Below are 23,867 nucleotides of genomic sequence, written 5' to 3' on the forward strand. Positions count from 1 at the left end.
TAAGTCTGTTACTGGGCAACCGAGAACAACATGCCTTTAAGTGGAGATAGATTTCAACTCCTCCAGTATGGGGAAAATGAAGAGATAACAAATAACACAGAATATCAGTCACACACATGCTGTCAAATAATATTAAATACCTTGGAGTATTAATGTCTTATGAGGTAACCTTTATTGAACACAACAAAACAATGATTTTTTCATGCTTTAGGATAGATGGCTGGATCGTGCTGACCTTAGATTTAAGGCAAGAATAAAAACCAATGATGATAATTTTCATTTTCTTACACTTATTCACACAGAGCAGAGAATAACCAAAGATAGTGAGTAATGAATAGTGAGTAATGCACTAGGTCTGGCGATGATGACGGATTGTAACAAACTGGTGCCAGCAGAACATCAGAGCCCATTTTGGATTTGCGAATTAGGGATGCTCAACCTGTGAAACTTAATCGTACTTTACCTTACCTGATCACAAATGCTAAGAAATCTGTTTATTCCACCTGTTTCGTTATATATTTCTCATAAGATGTAGATGATTATTAATTCATATATTGGATAGACACCTGCTGGGGAGAACTGTGAAGAAATATTATTAAAAGAAAATGAATGATTTGCCAAATTGTATTGGTTACATGTTGAATGATTTCTGCTGATGATTGCTAATGCTTGGTAAGACCATCATTTATTCCATCTGATTTCTCTTTTTTTTTTTTTTCTTTCTTTTATAGTATATGAATGCTGATTCTTGCAGTTGGTAAGAACCTAGTGAAGGGAAGTTTCCAGAAAACATAAATATAAAGATACAGCTTACTGCATTATTTTATTGATAACAAGATTGAAAAGATAGCTTATGGATATTAGATAAGGATTCCACCTCCTTAGTATGAAAAAATTCCTGAAAGCCAAAATGCCAAAATAATTTGCATGTTATTCAAATAGCCAAATTTGTGTTTAGATGAGCTTGAACAGTGCTTAATATGATATCAGAACAGATTCATAGCCAAACAAAAGATTAATTATTTTGTCATTTTGCTTGAACAGATTGATCGCTAACACTGAAATACATCTTGAATTCTGACACAGTAAAGTGAAACCTATTTTTTTTGTGAAATGAAAGAGCATTATGAAAAATGATAAACTATGAAACAAGTGTTATAGACCTTAACTTACCGTGGAAAGATAGAATGCTTTTGACGAGTGTACAGGTAAGATATCTTGCCAATATAGTTGTGATGGGAGTATATTCCGAATGCATTTTTTCTTAGGTAAGTTGAATTTTGATTCTGTGTATCTTGTTTGTTGTATTTTTCTCATTTGTTTTAGTTTTTTATGGGTTCATTTTCTTGTTAAGACAAAAATACCTATATTTCTTCACTGTTTTGGTAATTAGAATGTATTTTTATGTTTAGGAGACTGATCAAACTTTGGGCTTCGATTGCCCTATGTCAATGGCCAGTTAAGGCTGAGGCACTAAAGGCTAAAGCAGCACAAGAGTTCAACAGTTATGGAGACACTTTTGCCTTGGCCACCCCAATTGAGATAGTCCCCAAAGGGAATGGGCATCATATAGATATATACACAGAAGCCTGATCTAGTGAGAGTTATTAGCTATAATGTTTTATCAGACATTGTTCTACTGTTGGCATAGTTAAGGGATTGTCCTACCCATCTCCATTAGCTGTTTTCTCATGTTTATATATTTTCTTATTATATATAATCAGTTTCCCACATCAGCAAAGTAGCGCCAGGAAACAGATGAAGAATGGCCCATCCACTCACACACACACACACACACACACACACACACACACACACACACACACACACACACACACACACACACACATATTACATATATTATATATATCTTCTGTTTCCCCTTTTAGAAAGTTATGGGGTGTTTTGGTCGAGGTGGTGTGCAAAGTGAGAATGGTTTGGTAAACAGAGAAGAGGTAGTGAAAGCTTTGTGGAAGATGGAAGCCAGTAAGGCTATGGGTTTGGATGGTATTGCAGTGGAATTTATTAAAAAAGGGGGTGACTGTGTTGTTGACTGCTTGGTAAGGATCTTCAGTGTATGTACGGTTCATGGTGAAGTGCTTGAGGATTAGCGGAATGCATATAATCAGTTTCCCACATCAGCAAAGTAGCGCCAGGAAACAGATGAAGAATGGCCCATCCACTCACACACACACACACACACACACACACACACACACACACACACACACATATTACATATATTATATATATCTTCTGTTTCCCCTTTTAGAAAGTTATGGGGTGTTTTGGTCGAGGTGGTGTGCAAAGTGAGAATGGTTTGGTAAACAGAGAAGAGGTAGTGAAAGCTTTGTGGAAGATGGAAGCCAGTAAGGCTATGGGTTTGGATGGTATTGCAGTGGAATTTATTAAAAAAGGGGGTGACTGTGTTGTTGACTGCTTGGTAAGGATCTTCAGTGTATGTACGGTTCATGGTGAAGTGCTTGAGGATTAGCGGAATGCATGCATAGTGCCATTGTACAAAGGCAAAGGGGATAAAGGTGATTGTTCAAATTATAGAGGTATAAGTTTGTTGAGTATTCTTAGATGTTGATATGTATGTGTGCGTATCTGGGCATTTATGAATATATGTATGTGTGTGTATATGAGTGGATGGGCCATTCTTCATGTTTCCTGGCTCTACCTCGCTGATGCAGGAAACAGCGATTATGCATAATAATATAATGAAATATTTTATTTGTATTATTATACTTTGTTGCTGTCTCCCGCTTTAGTGAGGTAGCGCAAGGAAACAGATGAAAGAATGGCCCAACCCACCCACATACACATGTATATACATACACGCCCACACACGCACATATACATACCTATACATTTCAACGTATACATATATATACATACACCGACATATACATATACCACATGTACATAATTCATTCTTGCTGCCTTTATTCATTCCCATCCCCACCCCGCCACACATGAAATGACAACCCCCTTCCCCCGCATGTGCGCGAGGTAGCGCTAGAAAAAGACAACAAAGGCCACATTCATTCACACTCAGTCTCTAGCTGTCATGTATAATACACCGAAACCACAGCTCCCTTTCCACATCCAGGCCCCACAAAACTTTCCATGGTTTACCCCAGACGCTTCACAAGCCCTGTTTCAATACATTGACAGCACATCGACCCCGGGTTACCACATTGTTCCAATTCACTCTATTCCTTGCATGCCTTTCACCCTCCTGCATGTTCAGGCCCTGATCGCTCAAAATCTTTTTCACTCCATCCTTCCGCCTCGAATTTGGTCTCCCACTTCTCCTCATTCCCTCCACCTCTGACACATATATTCTCTTTGTCAATCTTTCCTCACTCATTCTCTCCATGTGACCAAACCATTTCAATACACCCTCTTCTGCTCTCTCAACCACACTCTTTATATTACCACACATCTCTCTTATCTTTTCATTACTTACTCAATCAAACCACCTCACACCACATATTGTCCTCAAACATTTTGTTTCCAATACATTGACCTTCCTCTGCACAACCCTATCTTTAGACCACGCCTCGCAACCATATAACTTTGTTGGAACCACTCTTCCTTCAGACATACCCATTTTTGCTTTCCGAGATTATGTTCTTGCCTTTCACACATTTTTCAATGCTCCCAGAAGTTTTGCCCCCTCCCCCACCCTGTGACTCACTTCTGCTTCCATGGTTCCATCCGCTGCCAAATCCACTCCCAGATATCTAAAACACTTTACTTCCTCCAGATTTTCTCCATTCAAACTTACCTCCCAATTTACTTGTCCCTCAACCCTGCTGTCCATAATAACCTTGCTCTTATTCGCATTTGCTCTCAGCTTTCTTTCACACACTTTACCAAACTGTCACCAGCTTCTGCAGTTTCTCACTGGATTCAGCCACCAGCACTGTATCATCAGTGAACAACAACTGACTCACTTCCCAAGCCCTCTCATCCACAACAGACTGCATACTTGCCCCTCTTTCCAATACTCTTGCATTCACCTCCCTAACAACCCCATCCATAAACAAATTAAACAACCATGGAGACATCACACACCCCTGCCACAAACCGACATTCACTGCGAACCAGTCAGTTTCCTTTCTTCCTACTCGTACACATGCCTTACATCCTCGATGATATTTTTATTTATTTAGTTATTTATTGTACTTTGTCGCTGTCTTCTGCATTAGCGAGGTAGCGCAAGGAAACAGACAAAAGAATGGCCCAACCCACCCACATACACATGTATGTACATTTTTGTCCACACATGCACATATACATACCTATACATTTCATTGTGTGTGTGTGTGTATGTGCATATGTGTGTGTGTGTGTGTGTGTGTGTATATGTATATATATATGTATATTATCCTTGGGGATAGGGGTGAAAGAATACTTCCCACGTATTCCTCGCGTGTCGTAGAAAGCGACTAGAGGGGACGGGAGCGGGGGGCCGGAAATCCTCCCCTCCTTGTATTAACTTTCTAAAATGGGAAACAGAAGAAGGAGTCACGCGGGGAGTGATCATCCTCCTCGAAGGCTCAGAGTGGGGTGCCTAAATGTGTGTGGATGTAACCAAGATGTGAAAAAAGGAGAGATAGGTAGTATGTTTGAGGAAAGGAACCTGGATGTTTTGGCTCTGAGTGAAACGAAGCTCAAGGGTAAAGGGGAAGAGTGGTTTGGAAATGTCTGGGGAGTGAAGTCAGGGGTTAGTGAGAGGACAAGAGCAAGGGAAGGAGTAGCAATACTCCTGAAACAGGAGTTGTGGGAGTATGTGATAGAATGTAAGAAAGTAAATTCTCGATTAATATGGGTAAAATTGAAAGTTGATGGAGAGAGGTGGGTGATTATTGGTGCATATGCACCTGGGCATGAGAAGAAAGATCATGAGAGGCAAGTGTTTTGGGAGCAGCTAAATGAGTGTGTTAGCGGTTTTGATGCACGAGACCGGGTTATAGTGATGGGTGATTTGAATGCAAAGGTGAGTAATGTGGCAGTTGAGGGAATAATTGGTATGCATGGGGTGTTCAGTGTTGTAAATGGAAATGGTGAAGAGCTTGTAGATTTATGTGCTGAAAAAGGACTGATGATTGGGAATACCTGGTTTAAAAAGCGAGATATACATAAGTATACTTATGTAAGTAGGAGAGATGGCCAGAGAGCGTTATTGGATTACGTGTTAATTGACAGGCGTGCGAAAGAGAGACTTTTGGATGTTAATGTGCTGAGAGGTGCAACTGGAGGGATGTCTGATCATTATCTTGTGGAGGCTAAGGTGAAGATTAGTATGGGTTTTCAGAAAAGAGGAGTGAATGTTGGGGTGAAGAAGGTGGTGAGAGTAAGTGAGCTTGGGAAGGAGACCTGTGTGGGGAAGTACCAGGAGAGACTGTGTACAGAATGGAAAAAGGTGAGAACAATGGAAGTAAGGGGAGTGGGGGAGGAATGGGATGTATTTAGGGAATCAGTGATGGATTGCGCAAAAGATGCTTGTGGCATGAGAAGAGTGGGAGGTGGGCTGTTTAGAAAGGGTAGTGAGTGGTGGGATGAAGAAGTAAGAGTATTAGTGAAAGAGAAGAGAGAGGCATTTGGACGATTTTTGCAGGGAAAAAATGCAATTGAGTGGGAGAAGTATAAAAGAAAGAGACAGGAGGTCAAGAGAAAGGTGCAAGAGGTGAAAAAAAGGGCAAATGAGAGTTGGGGTGAGAGACTATCAGTAAATTTTAGGGAGAATAAAAAGATGTTCTGGAAGGAGGTAAATGGGGTGCGTAAGACAAGGGAGCAAATGGGAACTTCAGTGAAGGGCGTAAATGGGGAGGTGATAACAAGTAGCGGTGATGTGAGAAGGAGATGGAATGAGTATTTTGAAGGTTTGTTGAATGTGTCTGATGACAGAGTGGCAGATATAGGGTGTTTTGGTCGAGGTGGTGTGCAAAGTGAGAGGGTTAGGGAAAATGATTTGGTAAACAGAGAAGAGGTAGTAAAAGCTTTGCGGAAGATGAAAGCCGGCAAGGCAGCAGGTTTGGATGGTATTGCAGTGGAATTTATTAAGAAAGGGGGTGACTGTATTGTTGACTGGTTGGTAAGGTTATTTAATGTATGTATGACTCATGGTGAGGTGCCTGAGGATTGGCGGAATGCGTGCGTAGTGCCATTGTACAAAGGCAAAGGGGATAAGAGTGAGTGCTCAAATTACAGAGGTATAAGTTTGTTGAGTATTCCTGGTAAATTATATGGGAGGGTATTGATTGAGAGGGTGAAGGCATGTACAGAGCATCAGATTGGGGAAGAGCAGTGTGGTTTCAGAAGTGGTAGAGGATGTGTGGACCAGGTGTTTGCTTTGAAGAATGTATGTGAGAAATACTTAGAAAAGCAAATGGATTTGTATGTAGCATTTATGGATCTGGAGAAGGCATATGATAGAGTTGATAGAGATGCTCTGTGGAAGGTATTAAGAATATATGGTGTGGGAGGCAAGTTGTTAGAAGCAGTGAAAAGTTTTTATCGAGGATGTAAGGCATGTGTACGTGTAGGAAGAGAGGAAAGTGATTGGTTCTCAGTGAATGTAGGTTTGCGGCAGGGGTGTGTGATGTCTCCATGGTTGTTTAATTTGTTTATGGATGGGGTTGTAAGGGAGGTAAATGCAAGAGTCCTGGAAAGAGGGGCAAGTATGAAGACTGTTGGGGATGAGAGAGCTTGGGAAGTGAGTCAGTTGTTGTTCGCTGATGATACAGCGCTGGTGGCTGATTCATGTGAGAAACTGCAGAAGCTGGTGACTGAGTTTGGTAAAGTGTGTGGAAGAAGAAAGTTGAGAGTAAATGTGAATAAGAGCAAGGTTATTAGGTACAGTAGGGGTGAGGGTCAAGTCAATTGGGAGGTGAGTTTGAATGGAGAAAAACTGGAGGAAGTGAAGTGTTTTAGATATCTGGGAGTGGATCTGTCAGCGGATGGAACCATGGAAGCGGAAGTGGATCATAGGGTGGGGGAGGGGGCGAAAATTTTGGGAGCCTTGAAAAATGTGTGGAAGTCGAGAACATTATCTCGGAAAGCAAAAATGGGTATGTTTGAGGGAATAGTGGTTCCAACAATGTTGTATGGTTGCGAGGCGTGGGCTATGGATAGAGATGTGCGCATGAGGATGGATGTGCTGGAAATGAGATGTTTGAGGACAATGTGTGGTGTGAGGTGGTTTGATCGAGTAAGTAACGTAAGGGTAAGAGAGATGTGTGGAAATAAAAAGAGCGTGGTTGAGAGAGCAGAAGAGGGTGTTTTGAAATGGTTTGGGCACATGGAGAGAATGAGTGAGGAGAGATTGACCAAGAGGATATATGTGTCGGAGGTGGAGGGAACGAGGAGAAGAGGGAGACCAAATTGGAGGTGGAAAGATGGAGTGAAGGGGATTTTGTGTGATCGGGGGCCTGAACATGCAGGAGGGTGAAAGGAGGGCAAGAAATAGAGTGAATTGGAGTCATGTGGTATACAGGGGTTGACGTGCTGTCAGTGGATTGAAGCAGGGCATGTGAGGCGTCTGGGGTAAACCATGGAAGGCTGTGTAGGTATGTATATTTGCGTGTGTGGACGTGTGTATGTACATGTGAATGGGGGGGGGGGTTGGGCCATTTCTTTCGTCTGTTTCCTTGCGCTACCTCGCAAACGCGGGAGACAGCGACAAAGTATAAAAAAAAAAAAAAAAAAAAAAAAAAAAAATTTCATTGTATACATATATATACATACACAGACATATACATATATACACATGAACGTAATTCATACATGCTGCCTTTATGCATTCCCGTAGCCACCCCACCTCACATGAAATGACACCCCCCCCCCCTGCATGTGTGCAAGGTAGCGCTGGTAAAAGGCATCAAAGGCCTCATTCATTCACACTCAGTCTCTAACTGTCATGTGTAATGCACTGAAACCACAGCTTCCTTTCCACATCCAGGCTCCACAAAACATTCCATGGTTTATCCCAGTCACTTCATATGCCCTGGTTCAATCCATTGACATCACGTTGACCCTGGTATACTGCATCGTTCCAGTTCACTCTATTCCTTGCATGCCTTTCACCCTCCTGTATGTTCAGGCCCCGATCACTCAAAATCTTTTTCACTCCACCCTTCCACCTCCAATTTGGTCTCCCACTTCTCTTTCCCTCCACCTCTGACACATATATCCTCTTTGTCAATCTTTCTTCACTCATTCTCTCCATGTGACCAAACCATTTCAATACACACTTTTCTGCTCTTAACCACACTTTTTTTATTACCACACATCTCTCTTACCCTTTCATTACTTACTCAATCAAACCACCTCACACCACATATTGTCCTCCAACATCTCTTTTCCAACACATCCACGCTCCTCTGCACAACCCATCTATAGCCCATGCCTCGCAACCATATAGCATTGTTGGAACCACTATTCCTTCAAACATACCCATTTTTGCTTTCCGAGATGATGTTCTTCCTTTCCACACAGAACCTTTGCCCCCTCCCCCACACTGTGACTCACATTTGCTTCCATGGTTCCATCCTTTGCCAAATCCACTCTCAGATATCTAAAACACTTCACTTCCTCCAGTTTTTCTACATTCAAACTTAACCCCCAATTTACTTGTCCCTCAACCCTACTTTACCTAGTAACCTTGCTCTTATTCACATTTACTCTCAGCTTTCTTCTTTCACACACTTTACCAAACTCAGTCACCAGCTTCTGCAGTTTCTCACTGGAATCAGCCACCAGCGCTGTATCATCAACGAACATCAACTGACTCATTTCCCAAGCCTTCTCATTCACAACAGACTGCATACTTGCCCCTCTCTCCAAAACTCTTGCATTCACCTCCCTTAACAACCCCATCCATAAACAAATTAGATAACCATAGAGACATCTAGCACCCTTGCCACAAGCCACCATTCACTGGGAACCAGTCAATTTCCCCTCTTCCTACTCGTACTCATGCCTTAGATCCTTGATAAAAACTTTTCACTGCTTCTAGCAACTTGCTTCCCATACCATATACTCTTGATACCTTCCACAGAGCATCTCTGTCAACTCTATCATATGACTTCTTCAGATCCATAAATCCTTCATACAAATCCATTTGTTTTTCCAAGAATTTCGCACATACATTCTTCAAAGCAAACACCTGATCCTCACATCCTCTACCAATTCTGAAACCACACTGCTCTTCCCCAATCTGATGCTCTCAATCAATACCCTCCCATGTAATTTCCCTGAAATACTCAAGGTCCCACAGACCTTTCCATGGTTTACCCTAGATGCTTCATATTCCCCGGTTCAGTCCAGTGGCAGCACATTGACCTCAGTATGCCACATTGTTCCAGTTCACTCTATTCCTTGCACACCATTCACCCTCCTGTATGTTCAGGCCCCGATTGCTCAAAATCTTTTTCACTTCCTCCTTCCACCTCCAGTTTGATCTGGGCTCGCATTATAGCATCACAGCTTTTGCTAAAATGATAAAATTGGAAAAGATTAGGTGGCTGCAACAAAAATATGGGCAGGATAGCAGTGTACAGTTTAGAATGTTTCCAATTCAGGAAAACAAATGGTTCCCTTGGAAATACATCTACTCGGTGAATGTTACGGTAAATTCTGTTTTTGATAAATTTTTGTACACAGCCCTCCTCAGTGGGATAGGATGTGTTCATTAATGCTCTTGGGCTATCTACAAGTCAAGATGTTGACATGAACTTTCGTTTCCCCCCCAGCTTGATACTTGGATTATACCTGATTAGACCTATCATCTTCACATAAGAGTGTCTACCTCCAGTGAATTTGATTTTGATGGATATATACAAATTAGACACCTATATTAGTAAACTGGTGAGAGTCTCTCAAGAGGCTTATGTTAGAGTTGCAGTTGCCGCTGACAAACAACATGACATGGATATATCCCTTGGTCATTCAACCCTTAGAATTGTGACCCAGCTGACCACAGTGACTGTTGAAGTTGTTATCCAGCATCATACGACCAAGACTACTCTTCTGACTGATGTCCATTGCCGCAGTCATCTTGTACCAACCATTGCTCATACAGTTACAAGCATTGTCCTATACTTACTACTGTGAATGCCATAAACAATTCATGAACAGCTAAACAAGCAAATAGCTTAGTGTTCCCATAATTATGTGTATGTCTACTTTTATATTACTGTAAAGCATCCAACTTAAAAATATTCATCACTTAATGTCAACCATTATATATGTCAACACAGTATTACTGTAGTTTAACTAGTATATAACTTAACATCACTTAATTTTCGCTGTATAATGTATGTCAACACAATACTACTGCTGCAGCCGCGATGTAATTTTGCATCACTGAATGTTCAACTGATCATCAGTAAATGTATACTGTCTATAACCTACTTACAACTTGTGCGACTTACAACCATCTGTACATACAACCGTAGGAAAATAAAGATTAGAAATATACGTAAATTTGAAAATTAAGCTTGGTCGTACATCTGCTATTGCTAATGACTGCATGCGTACAATAGTGACTGTCAGATGATATCCTAGCATTGTGTACGTCACAGCATCTCTCTCAGTTCTCGTTCTTGGTTATCATTCAGTAAGCATGCATTATTCAAGTGAATCTAACGAATTTTTGTTCTGGATTAAACCATTTTTGTATTAAACCCTTAAGCAGATGACAAGTGAGAGGAAAAAGCCCATCACATGTTGATAGGTCTGGCAAGAAGCCAAGGAAGATGCTTGATTTGGGATTGAAAATGAGGGTAATCACGCAATATGAAGGAGGAAAAAGTTAATGGGATTGCTCATGATCTACAGTTGTCCCATTCGATGGTGTCCACAATTTAAAAGAACAAAGGAAAGACATGTGAAGCAGTGAAAGGTTCAGCAAGTATGAAGAGTATGATAATAACAAAGCAACAACAAGGACCCATCGAGGAATTTGCAAAGTTGATGCTTTGGATAGAAGATCAAATTCGATTACGTGTACCACTAAGCTTACTAACAATCCAGGTGAAGGCTAGAAGTCTTTTTGAGACTTTTTGAAGGAATGGGTGGACAAGGATTACATAGAGAACTTCACAGCAAGTCACGATTGGTTCAGTAGATTTAAGATAAGTTATAGCTTTCACAACGTTTGAGTCACAGGTGAAGCATTGAGTGCTGATGAGGGAGCTGCCAAGATGGTAAAATATATTCCAAAGAATTTTTTTATATAAACCATAGAGTGCTTTAGAAAAAATGTCCTCATAAAACTGGTTAAACAAAAATGAGATAATCGCAATAGAACTTGCATAACATAGAAAATTAGAATTATGAAATATGAACTAAAGAATCTTAAAAGGTAAAAAAAACTACAGAATCATATAACAAAGCTGGTTGATATGAAACATGATAATCACGATAGAAATTGAGTAGGATAAAAGAATGCTGTACCAGTCGGTCAGATTGGAACTCAAGACTTATGTCGGGATAGATAATGATGTATAAACCAAGAAATTTGCTTCGTTAAAGATCCTATACCATGTTGATAGACTCGACTCATGTGCTTATCTAAAGCGTAGAAGTATTAAGCCCCACCATGATCTTGAAGCTATCTCACGACTGATTAACTAGTTCTTACTATAACCCCTCACTTATATAATTCCCCAGCTGTATATTTTCAACCAAATGGCTTCCTAAATGCAATGAAACAATCTCTTATTTATTTCATACTCGATCACTGTTTTCCACGTGAGCAAGGTAGCATCAGGAACAGACAAAGAAGGCCTCAATTGCTCACATCCATTTTCTATCTGTTATGTGTATGTTATGTGTAATGCACTGAAACCACAGCTTCCTATCCACAACCAGATTCCACAGACCCTTCCATTGTTTACCCCAGATGCTTCACATGCCTAGGTTCAGTCCATTGACATCATTCCAGTCTACTCTATCCCATGCATGCCTTTCACCCTTCTGCATGTTCAGGCTCTGATCATTCTTAAATTGCTTTCACCTCATCCTTTCATTTCCAATTCAGTCCTCTCGTTTTTGTTCCTTCTACTTCTGTATCTCTTTATCAGCCTTTCCTCACTCATTCTCTCCATATGTCAAACCATTTCAGCATACCCTCTTCAGCTCTCTGTTATTTATTTATTTGTTTAGTTATTTATATGCTTCCCTAATGCATGAACTAATGGTTACTTGCATATTCAGAAAAAATAGAATTACAGAAAAAAACTTACTTAGGACCTGGGTTTTGCAATTGCATGGGTTCAGAACTTGTCTCACTTGGTAAGCAAGATGACTGTCTCACATGGTAAATGAGATGGTGGATTTTATTTTCTATATATATTTTTCTATGCAGTTCTCTTCAATAGGTTCTTACCAAATGCATGAACTAATAATTGTCTACATATTGAGTGAGAATATGGGGAAAAGCACTTAGCCTATCACAGATCCTAGAGAAACATGAGTGACCTTCATGGGGTAGCAGATAACATCTCTGACTGTGCCAGATTTACAGGCTGCCCAAGGTTGAGCTGATACATTCAAATCCTGGCTGCAGCAGTTGGTCCACAGTCATTCCATCTATTCATCATCCCCCAGGGATTGGTCAGTAAAGTGGGTACCTGTCTTAGTCAAGAGTATATATTTTGACAAGATGGCGTTGATCAGGGCATTCAGTTGGCCATGCCATCTCAGCTGTCATTAAAAGAAAGTAGGCAAATGCTTATGTTACATAATCTATTACTTATCTGTATTATATATTACTTTTTTGCTTTAATAACTTTGTTTCCTACTTGGTACATCTCTCTGTGGTACATCTCTCTATTCTATCTGTCTTTATCTCTGATGCCCATTCCCTTTGGGGATTTTCCTCAAGGGATTGGCTACAGCAAAAGTGTCCATTACTTGAACTCAAGTGCTACTTCTTCGCCTTTAGTGCCTCACCCTTAACAGGCCACTGGCAGAGGACAATTCTATGCAGTGTTTTCGGAGACTTGTACCTAATGTTCCTACCAACTACTTCTGCCTAATTTGTCTACCTGAGTTATTGCTTTCTACTACTGCCTAATGCTCTTAACCTGCTATTTCTACTCAATGTTTCTACCTAAAGCTCCGGTCTAATGTTCCTACATACTACTACTATCTATTGCTCCAACCATTTTGCCAAAAGGTAGGGCTAGCGCAAAGTGCCTACCACAGCAAGATCTAGAGTTGCGAAGTATGAGTAGTTTGAGTTTAGTGTTATTTGTTACAAGGAGAAATTACATGTTTGTGGACAGAATACCAGCAGTTCATGTGTGGGTGAGGCATATTTCCAGTACTTTTTTTTTCTTATGGTCTTTAATCCCTTATTTATATGAAAACAGAAATTGTTTTTCGTACATTATCTGCCTGTATTTCAAAAGCCATGAGTTTTGGAAAGTAGTCTTCATATTTGGCCTTTCTGAAGAGCTTCCTTTAGAGGAGAGTAATGATTCAGGCCTTTGAAATTCCTCTATGTCTGATAGTGATATCTTACCCTGGATTGTGAGGGGTCAGTCTGTTCTGGCTCTGGGGTAGCCATCATTAGGGCAGATGTAGCTTGTTGTACTGAAGGGGACTCTTAAGGTTTTTCTATTACTTTTTTTGCTTAGAGCTCTCTAACCATTCTCCTCTATGTTGATGAGATCTCATGGCATACAGGACAAACTGATCCAGGAGAGAAATGCAGGTTTTGAAATAGGAAAAAAAAATTTCTCTTGGGTGATGACATGTAAATTTTTTCCTGGTTTATTTGCCTTCCTTCCATCTCCTTTCTTTCAAAAAATCTTACTCTAAACCAGTAGTGACCACCATTAGGTTGATGTTCTCTCTGAGAATATGAGGCAGGTGGTCAGGGTATGATGTCATCCTAAACTGTGTTTAAGGGTGTTGATTGGTTGGAAGTTGGACCTGGGCCTAGACAAGGCTGCTCTCTCAGAATTAGTGGTTAAAGAGGGACGAGAGGCAATGACCTCACCAGGAATGTTGGAGGAATGATTTTTAACTCGAGAGATTAGAAGATATTTCTCATGGCTTGTAGGACACTGACCAGAAGAGAAAAAGTTTTTCATATCTCAAAACTTAAATTTTTATCTTAATATTAGATTTTGATAATAATTGTGATAACCATACAAAGGATAGTAAATGTAGCACTACTCACTTCCATAATTGCTTAATTAAGAGAAGTAACTTTAAAGAAAAGCAGAGAGGAGGCTAATACTGAAGATACCTTTCCTGCTTGCTTTCAGACTGAAGGGGAACCTGAATACGGCAGATCATCATTTGAAGACAGGACCAGAATGCAGTGCCAGCCACAGTAAATTGTACGCTGCCATATTTAAACCCATCATTGTCACATGAATAGAAAATTATAAAGAATCATGGGTACAGTGGTTGATACAGAAGACACACCTGACCCTTTGGAGACCACCCAACAAGACCTTGGGTCTATTCTCTGGAAGAAATTAAGAGATGGTGAATATGAATCTGCTATTGCAATAACTAAAGAGCAGAAGTATCACCAGTATCTTGTTCACAATAGTCTTGATCTTGTGCCAATAATTACTAAACTTCTCCATGAAGACCTTGGCCTTGATGGAGAAAAATGTGTGGAAAATTTACTAGTGTACATAGCCTCTGTTGCAAACTCTAAGGAGGCACTCTTGGTCTTTTTGGAAGAATTAGAAATCCATTCTTCAGGAATTCAGTTTCATGTGATGTTGCAGCCTATTCAGACATTGCTGTTGCGTGAAGTGTCTCTAAACACCCGTTTGGTTACTTTCTCATGGGTATTTAATACACTTTATTCTCGTATATCAGTCATGGAATTACCAACAGGAAATAATTTGGAAGGCAAAGAAAGAAAAGTGTTAGATGTTCATCCAGATGTCATAGCCGTAACAAGTGCTTTGCAGTGGCTCAAAGATTTTTATGAAGTGTTTTATAGGAAAGTGATGAATAGAGAATTGATATGGATAGGTAACGTTGTGAGTTCAAGAGAATACCTTGCTCTTTTTCTTCTCCAGCTGTTTCATAAACCAGTTACCTATCTAGTTATATACTGTGACGTAGGAGAAATAGAGAGTTCAGTATACAGTACTTGTAGTGATTTAACAAGCATGATAGGAAATCTCCTGAGTAATGTTTTTAAATTGTTTTCTAATATCAGGTGGAAAAATTCAAAGATTCTCTTAGCATGTGAAGGAAACAATGATGAAGAACAAGAAACTAAAGGAAAAGAAGATAATTCTTGGGAGACTGAAGATCAGAAAGAAGAAAGAAAGGATGAAATTTCTCAGCTTTCATTGGCTTCTTTTTTTTATTGTGTGTTAGGTCAGCACATGGCTAATGACTCTGTACCTTGTGTATACTCTCACCAGTATGTGTTTCTTAGTTGTTTGCCCCTTATTGCTAGCTTATTACAAGAAAAGGAGCACATACCCATTCACAAAGGATTGATTCTGGCAAAAACTCTCTTGAATAATCTTGGAGAGAGATCGTTACCAAGTGGATCTTTGGAAGCAAAAGCTCATTCATCTTTTCCACAGTTATTGATTAGAGTTATGACATTTTGTGATAACAAAGAATTAAGGACAATTGCTCTGGATATATTTCGATCATACCTTCGTAAATTTGACAGTGTTGGCCGTAGAAAGCTAATTCAAGCCCTGCTGTTATCAGTAAAACATGCTGGTGTTTTGGGCTTAGTTATTCATGAATTAAAAGAAAATATAGCGCTTTCTCTAAATCAAGATAACTTAGATTTTAATTTCTGTGGAAAACATTTGATAAAATTTGTTATGGTAGTTTGTTCACTCCCAGATGCTGAAAAGACTGACATGTTAGAGTGGAGTGATTTTATCATGGCTGCCTTAAATCTGCTCATTTTTCTGTTTGTTCGTGACCGAGAAAACAAGACAGGAATTAAGGAAGTAGTTCCATTTCTTCAAAAGGACTACCTTCCACAGCTTCAGAAGGGTCTTGATCTGTCAAAAAGTCATTATGAGCTTAAGCTTAAGGATATAAGTTCTCCTAGTAACAAAGAAAAACATATAGAAATGAGTATGTGTGTTGGTGGTTCAGTGTTACCAAATATGCCACTTGATCAAGAGAAAAAGATTCTGCAAACTGCCATATGTTCCTTGGACATGATGCAGTGCGTGCTAGCAAGAGTTACACAGTCCATTGAAAGCAAAGTTTAATTGTGTTTGTAAAAAATACTTATTATAGCAATTTTTTTTAAATTCTTGAAACATTGCCTTTATAATTTATCAAAGTCAATAAATTGTTGAATTAGATGGGTCTGAAATTCCTTGTGTATCAATTCAGATTTTTCATGGCAAAATACAAGGTTGTAGGTGTTCTTTCCTATTGCATTAAAGTTCAATAAAAGAAGATAGCATCCTTTTTGAATTTAAAAAGCAACCTCATATATACATACTTACACACAACCCATACATAGATATGAAATATTTATTTTATTTCATTTATTATACATTTATTACACAAGTGAATCATAGGGTGGGGGAGGGGGCGAAAATTCTGGGAGCCATGAAGAATGTGTGGAAGTCAAGAACATTATCTACGGAAAGCGAAAATGGGTATGTTTGAAGGAATAGTGGTTCCAACACTGTTGTATGGTTGCGAGGCGTGGGCTATGGATAGAGTTGTGCGCAGGAGGGTGGATGTGCTGGAAATGAGATGTTTGAGGACAATATGTGGTGTGAGGTGATTTGATCAAGTAAGTAATAATAGGGTAAGAGAGATGTGCGGTAATAAAAAGTGTGTGGTTGAGATAGCAGAAGAGGGTGTTTTGAAATGGTTTGGTCACATGGAGAGAATGAGTGAGGAAAGATTGACCAAGAGGATATATGTGTCAGAGGTGGAGGGAACGAGGAGAAGTGGGAGACCAAATTGGAGGTGGAAAGATGGAGTGAAAAAGATTTTGAGTGATCGGGGCCTGAACATGCAGGAGGGTGAAAGGCGTGCAAGGAATAGAGTGAATTGGAACGATGTGGTATACCGGGGTTGACGTGCTGTCGATGGATTGAACCAGGGCATGTGGAGCATCTGGGGTAAACCATGGAAAGTTTGGTGGGGCCTGGATGTGGAAAGGGAGTTGTGGTTTCGGGCATTATTACATGACAGCTAGAGACTGAGTGTGAACAAATGTGACCTTTGTTGTCTTTTCCTAGCGCTACCTCGCACGCATGAGGGGGAAGGGGATGTTATTTCATGTGTGGCGAGGTGGCGATGGGAATGAATAAAGGCAGACAGTAAGAATTATGTACATGTGTATATATGTATATGTCTGTGTGTGTATATATGTGTATACGTTGAGATGTATAGGTATGTATATGTGCTGTGTGTGGACGTGTATGTATATACATGTGTTTTAGTGGGTGGGTTGGGCCATTCTTTCGTCTGTTTCCTTGCGCTACCTCGCTAACATGGGAGACAGCGACAAAGCAAAATATATACAATATAAATAAATTATACATTGTCGCTGTCTCCCGCATTAGTGAGGTAGCGCAAGGAAACAGACAAAAGAATGGCCCAACCCACCAACATACACATGTATATACATACACGTCCACACACGCACATGTACATATCTATACATTTTAACGTATTTATATATTTTTTTTTCTTTTGCTTTGTCGCTGTCTCCCGCGTTTGCGAGGTAGCGCAAGGAAACAGACGGAAGAAATGACCCAACCCACCCCCATACACATGTATATACATACGTCCACACACGCAAATATTCATACCTACACAGCTTTCCATGGTTTGCCCCAGACGCTTCACATGCCCTGATTCAATCCACTGACAGCACATCAACCCCGGTATACCACATTGATCCAGTTCACTCTATTCCTTGCCCTCCTTTCACCCTCCTGCATGTTCAGGCCCCGATCACACAAAATCTTTTTCACTCCATCTTTCCACCTCCAATTTGGTCTCCCACTTCTCCTCGTTCCCTCCACCTCCGACACATATATCCTCTTGGTCAATCTTTCCTCACTCATTCTCTCTATGTGCCCAAACCACTTCAAAACACCCTCTTCTGCTCTCTCAACCACACTCTTTTTATTTCCACACCTCTCTTACCCTTACGTTACTTACTCGATCAAACCACCTCACACCACACATTGTCCTCAAACATCTCATTTCCAGCACATCCATCCTCCTGTCCACAACTCTATCCATAGCCCACGCCTCGCAACCATACAACATTGTTAGAACCACTATTCCTTCAAACATACCCATTTTTGCTTTGCGAGATAATGTTCTCGACTTCCACACATTCTTCAAGGCTCCCAGAATTTTCGCCCCCTCCCCCACCCTATGATCCACTTCCGCTTCCATGGTTCCATCCGCTGCCAGATCCACTCCCAGATATCTAAAACACTTCACTTCCTCCAGTTTTTCTCCATTCAAACTCACCTCCCAATTGACTTGACCCTCAACCCTACTGTACCTAATAACCTTGCTCTTATTCACATTTACTCTTAACTTTCTTCTTTCACACACTTTACCAAACTCAGTCACCAGCTTCTGCAGTTTCTCACATGAATCAGCCACCAGCGCTGTATCATCAGCGAACAACAACTGACTCACTTCCCAAGCTCTCTCATTCCCAACAGACTTCATACTTGCCCCTCTTTCCAAAACTCTTGCATTCACCTCCCTAACAACCCCATCCATAAACAAATTAAACAACCATGGAGACATCACACACCCCTGCCGCAAACCTACATTCACTGAGAACCAATCACTTTCCTCTCTTCCTACACGTACACATGCCTTACATCCTCGATAAAAACTTTTCACTGCTTCTAACAACTTGCCTCCCACACCATATATATATATATATATATATATATATATATATATTTATTATATATTTATTTATTTTGCTTTGTCGCTGTCTCCTACGTTTGCGAGGTAGCGCAAGGAAACAGACGAAAGAAATGGCCCAGCCCACCCCCATACACAAGTATATACATACACGTCCACACACGCAAATATACATACCTATACATCTCAATGTACACATATATATACACACACAAACACGTACATATATACCCATGCACACAATTCACACTGTCTGCCTTTATTCATTCCCATCACCACCTCGCCACACATGGAATACCATCCCCCTCCCCCCTCATGTGTTCGAGGTAGTGCTAGGAAAAGACAACAAAGGCCCCATTCGTTCACAATCAGTCTCTAGCTGTCATGCAATAATGCCCAAAACCACACCTCCCTTTCCACATCCAGGCCCCACATAACTTTCCATGGTTTACCCCAGACGCTTCACATGCCCTGATTCAATCCACTGACAGCATGTCAACCCCGGTATACCACATCGATCCAATTCACTCTATTCCTTGCCCGCCTTTCACCCTCCTGCATGTTCAGGCCCCGATCACTCAAAATCTTTTTCACTCCATCTTTCCACCTCCAATTTGGTCTCCCACTTCTCCTCGTTCCCTCCACCTCCGACACATATATCCTCTTGGGCAATCTTTCCTCACTCATTCTCTCCATGTGCCCAAACCATTTCAAAACACCCTCTTCTGCTCTCTCAACCACGCTCTTTTTATTTCCACACATCTCTCTTACCCTTACATTACTTACTCGATCAAACCACCTCACACCACACATTGTCCTCAAACATCTCATTTCCAGCACATCCACCCTCCTGCGCACAACTCTATCCATAGCCCACGCCTCGCAACCATACAACATTGTTGGAACCACTATTCCTTCAAACATACCCATTTTTGCTTTCCGAGATAATGTTCTTGACTTCCACACATTCTTCAAGGCTCCCAGGATTTTCGCCCCCTCCCCCACCCTATGATTCACTTCTGCTTCCATGGTTCCATCTGCTTCCAGATCCACTCCCAGATATCTAAAACACTTTACTTCCTCCAGTTTTTCTCCATTCAAACTTACCTCCCAATTGACTTGACCCTCAACCCTACTCTACCTAATAACCTTGCTCTTATTCACATTTACTCTTAACTTTCTTCTTTCACACACTTTACTAAACTCAGTCACCAGCTTCTGCAGTTTCTCACATGAATCAGCCACCAGCGCTGTATCATCAGCGAACAATAACTGACTCACTTCCCAAGCTCTCTCATCCACAACAGACTTCATACTTGCCCCTCTTTCCAAAACTCTTGCATTTACCTCCCATAAACAAATTAAACAACCATGGAGACATCACACATCCCTTCCGCAAACCTACATTCACTGAGAACCAATTACTTTCTTCTCTTCCTACACGTACACATGCCTTACATCCTCGATAAAAACTTTTCACTGCTTCTAACAACTTTCCTCCCACACCCTATATTCTTAATACCTTCCACAGAGCATCTCTATCAACTCTATCATATGCCTTCTCCAGATCCATAAATGCTACATACAAATCCATTTGCTTTTCTAAGTATTTCTCATACATTCTTCAAAGCAAACACCTGATCCACACATCCTCTACCACTTCTGAAACCACACTGCTCTTCCCCAATCTGATGCTCTGTACATGCCTTCACCCTCTCAATCAATACCCTCCCATACAATTTACCAGGAATACTCAACAAACTTATACCTCTGTAATTTGAGCACTCACTCTTATCCCCTTTGCCTTTGTACAATGGCACTATGCATGCATTCTGCCAATCCTCAGGCACCTCACCATGAGTCATACATACATTAAATAACCTTACCAACCAATCAACAATACAGTCACCCCCTTTTTTAATAGATTCCACTGCAATACCATCCAAACCTGCTGCCTTGCCGGCTTTTATCTTCCGCAAAGCTTTTACTACCTCTTCTCTGTTTACCAAATCATTTTCCCAAACCCTCTCACTTTGCACACCACCTCGACCAAAACACCCTATATCTGCCACTCTATCATCAAACACATTCAACAAACCTTCAAAATACTCACTCCATCTCCTTCGCACATCACCACTACTTGTTATCACCTCCCCATTAGCGCCCTTCACTGAAGTTCCCATTTGCTCCCTTGTCTTACACACTTTATTTACCTCCTTCCAGAACATCTTTTTATTCTCCCTAAAATTCAATGATACTCTCTTACCCCAACTCTCATTTGCCCTCTTTTTCACCTCTTGCACCTTTCTCTTGACCTCCTGTCTCTTTCTTTTATACATCTCCCACTCAGTTGCATTTTTTCCCTGCAAAAATTGTCCAAATGCCTCTCTCTTCTCTTTCACTAATAATCTTACTTCTTCATCCCACCACTCACTATCCCTTCTAATCAACCCACCTCCCACGCTTCTCATGCCACAAGCATTTTTTGCGCAATCCATCACTGATTCCCTAAATACATCCCATTCCTCCCCCCCTCCCCTTACTTCCATTGTTCTCACCTTTTTCCATTCTGTACTCAGTGTCTCCTGGTACTTCCTCACACAAGTCTCCTTCCCAAGCTCACTTACTCTCACCACCCTCTTCACCCCAACATTCACTCTTCTTTTCTGAAAACCCATACAAATCTTCACCTTAGCCTCCACAAGATAATGATCAGACATCCCTCCAGTTGCACCTCTCAGCACATTAACATCCAAAAGTCTCTCTTTCGTGCGCCTGTCAATTAACACGTAATCCAATAACGCTCTCTGGCCATCTCTCCTACTTACATACGTTTACTTATGTATATCTTGCTTTTTAAACCAGGTATTCCCAATCACCAGTCCTTTTTCAGCACATGAATCTATAAGCTCTTCACCATTTCCATTTACAACACTGAACACCCCATGTATACCAATTATTCCCTCAACTGCCACATTACTCACCTTTGCATTCAAATCACCCATCACTATAACCCGGTCTTGTGCATCAAAACCACTAACACTCATTCAGCTGCTCCCAAAACACTTGCCTCTCATGATCTTTCTTCTCATGCCCAGGTGCATATGCACCAATAATCACCCATCTCTCTCCATCAACTTTCAGTTTTACCCATATTAATCTAGAATTTACTTTCTTACATTCTATCACATACTCCCACAACTCCTGTTTCAGGAGTAGTGCTACTTCCCTTGCTCTTGTCCTCTCACTAACCCCTGACTTTACTCCCAAGACATTCCCAAACCACTCTTCCCCTTTACCCTTGAGCTTCGTTTCACTCAGAGCCAAAACATCCAGGTTCCTTTCCTCAAACATACTACCTATCTCTCCTTTTTTCACATCTTGGTTACATCCACACACATTTAGACACCACAATCTGAGTCTACGAGGAGGATGAGCACTCCCCGCTTGACTCCCTCTGTTTCCCATTTTTAGAAAGTTAAAATACAAGGAGGGGAGGATTTCTGGCCCCCCGCTCCCGTCCCCTCTAGTTGCCTTCTACGACATATATATAAGGGCGTAAATGGGGAGGTGATAACAAGTAGCGGTGATGTGAGAAGGAGATGGAATGAGTATTTTGAAGGTTTGTTGAATGTGTCTGATGACAGAGTGGCAGATATAGGGTGTTTTGGTCGAGGTGGTGTGCAAAGTGAGAGGGTTAGGGAAAATGATTTGGTAAACAGAGAAGAGGTAGTAAAAGCTTTGCGGAAGATGAAAGCCGGCAAGGCAGCGGGTTTGGATGGTATTGCAGTGGAATTTATTAAGAAAGGGGGTGACTGTATTGTTGACTGGTTGGTAAGGTTATTTAATGTATGTATGACTCATGGTGAGGTGCCTGAGGATTGGCGGAATGCGTGCATAGTGCCATTGTACAAAGGCAAAGGGGATAAGAGTGAGTGCTCAAATTACAGAGGTATAAGTTTGTTGAGTATTCCTGGTAAATTATATGGGAGGGTATTGATTGAGAGGGTGAAGGCATGTACAGAGCATCAGATTGGGGAAGAGCAGTGCGGTTTCAGAAGTGGTAGAGGATGTGTGGATCAGGTGTTTGCTTTGAAGAATGTATGTGAGAAATACTTAGAAAAGCAAATGGATTTGTATGTAGCATTTATGGATCTGGAGAAGGCATATGATAGAGTTGATAGAGATGCTCTGTGGAAGGTATTAAGAATATATGGTGTGGGAGGCAAGTTGTTAGAAGCAGTGAAAAGTTTTTATCGAGGATGTAAGGCATGTGTACGTGTAGGAAGAGAGGAAAGTGATTGGTTCTCAGTGAATGTAGGTTTGCGGCAGGGGTGTGTGATGTCTCCATGGTTGTTTAATTTGTTTATGGATGGGGTTGTAAGGGAGGTAAATGCAAGAGTCCTGGAAAGAGGGGCAAGTATGAAGTCTGTTGGGGATGAGAGAGCTTGGGAAGTGAGTCAGTTGTTGTTCGCTGATGATACAGCGCTGGTGGCTGATTCATGTGAGAAACTGCAGAAGCTGGTGACTGAGTTTGGTAAAGTGTGTGGAAGAAGAAAGTTGAGAGTAAATGTGAATAAGAGCAAGGTTATTAGGTACAGTAGGGGTGAGGGTCAAGTCAATTGGGAGGTGAGTTTGAATGGAGAAAAAACTGGAGGAAGTGAAGTGTTTTAGATATCTGGGAGTGGATCTGTCAGCGGATGGAACCATGGAAGCGGAAGTGGATCATAGGGTGGGGGAGGGGGCGAAAATTTTGGGAGCCTTGAAAAATGTGTGGAAGTCGAGAACATTATCTCGGAAAGCAAAAATGGGTATGTTTGAGGGAATAGTGGTTCCAACAATGTTGTATGGTTGCGAGGCGTGGGCTATGGATAGAGATGTGCGCAGGAGGATGGATGTGCTGGAAATGAGATGTTTGAGGACAATGTGTGGTGTGAGGTGGTTTGATCGAGTAAGTA

The 23,867-nt window shown here is 41.0% G+C and overlaps 1 protein-coding gene across 6 annotated transcripts in view; it reads left to right on the top strand.

Moving 5' to 3' along the window:
• LOC139749137 (ubiquinone biosynthesis protein COQ9, mitochondrial-like) overlaps positions 1–23,867 on the top strand; it is a 233,760-nt gene that overhangs the window by 56,121 nt on the left and 153,772 nt on the right. For 2 of the 6 annotated variants that reach the window (XM_071662765.1, XM_071662766.1), the window contains exon 2: positions 14,298–16,452. The exons of 2 other annotated variants lie outside the window; for them this stretch is intronic. In XM_071662765.1, coding sequence (XP_071518866.1) covers positions 14,430–16,250 — 1,821 coding nt within the window. In that variant the 5' untranslated portion in view covers positions 14,298–14,429 and the 3' untranslated portion in view covers positions 16,251–16,452. Of the gene's footprint in view, positions 1–14,297; positions 16,453–23,867 lie in introns of those variants that run through there. 2 more of the 6 variants (XM_071662767.1, XM_071662770.1) reach the window with 2 other exon arrangements.

The sequence above is a fragment of the Panulirus ornatus genome, chromosome 6, assembly GCF_036320965.1.
Source record: "Panulirus ornatus isolate Po-2019 chromosome 6, ASM3632096v1, whole genome shotgun sequence".
Taxonomy (NCBI): Eukaryota; Metazoa; Arthropoda; class Malacostraca; order Decapoda; family Palinuridae; genus Panulirus; species Panulirus ornatus.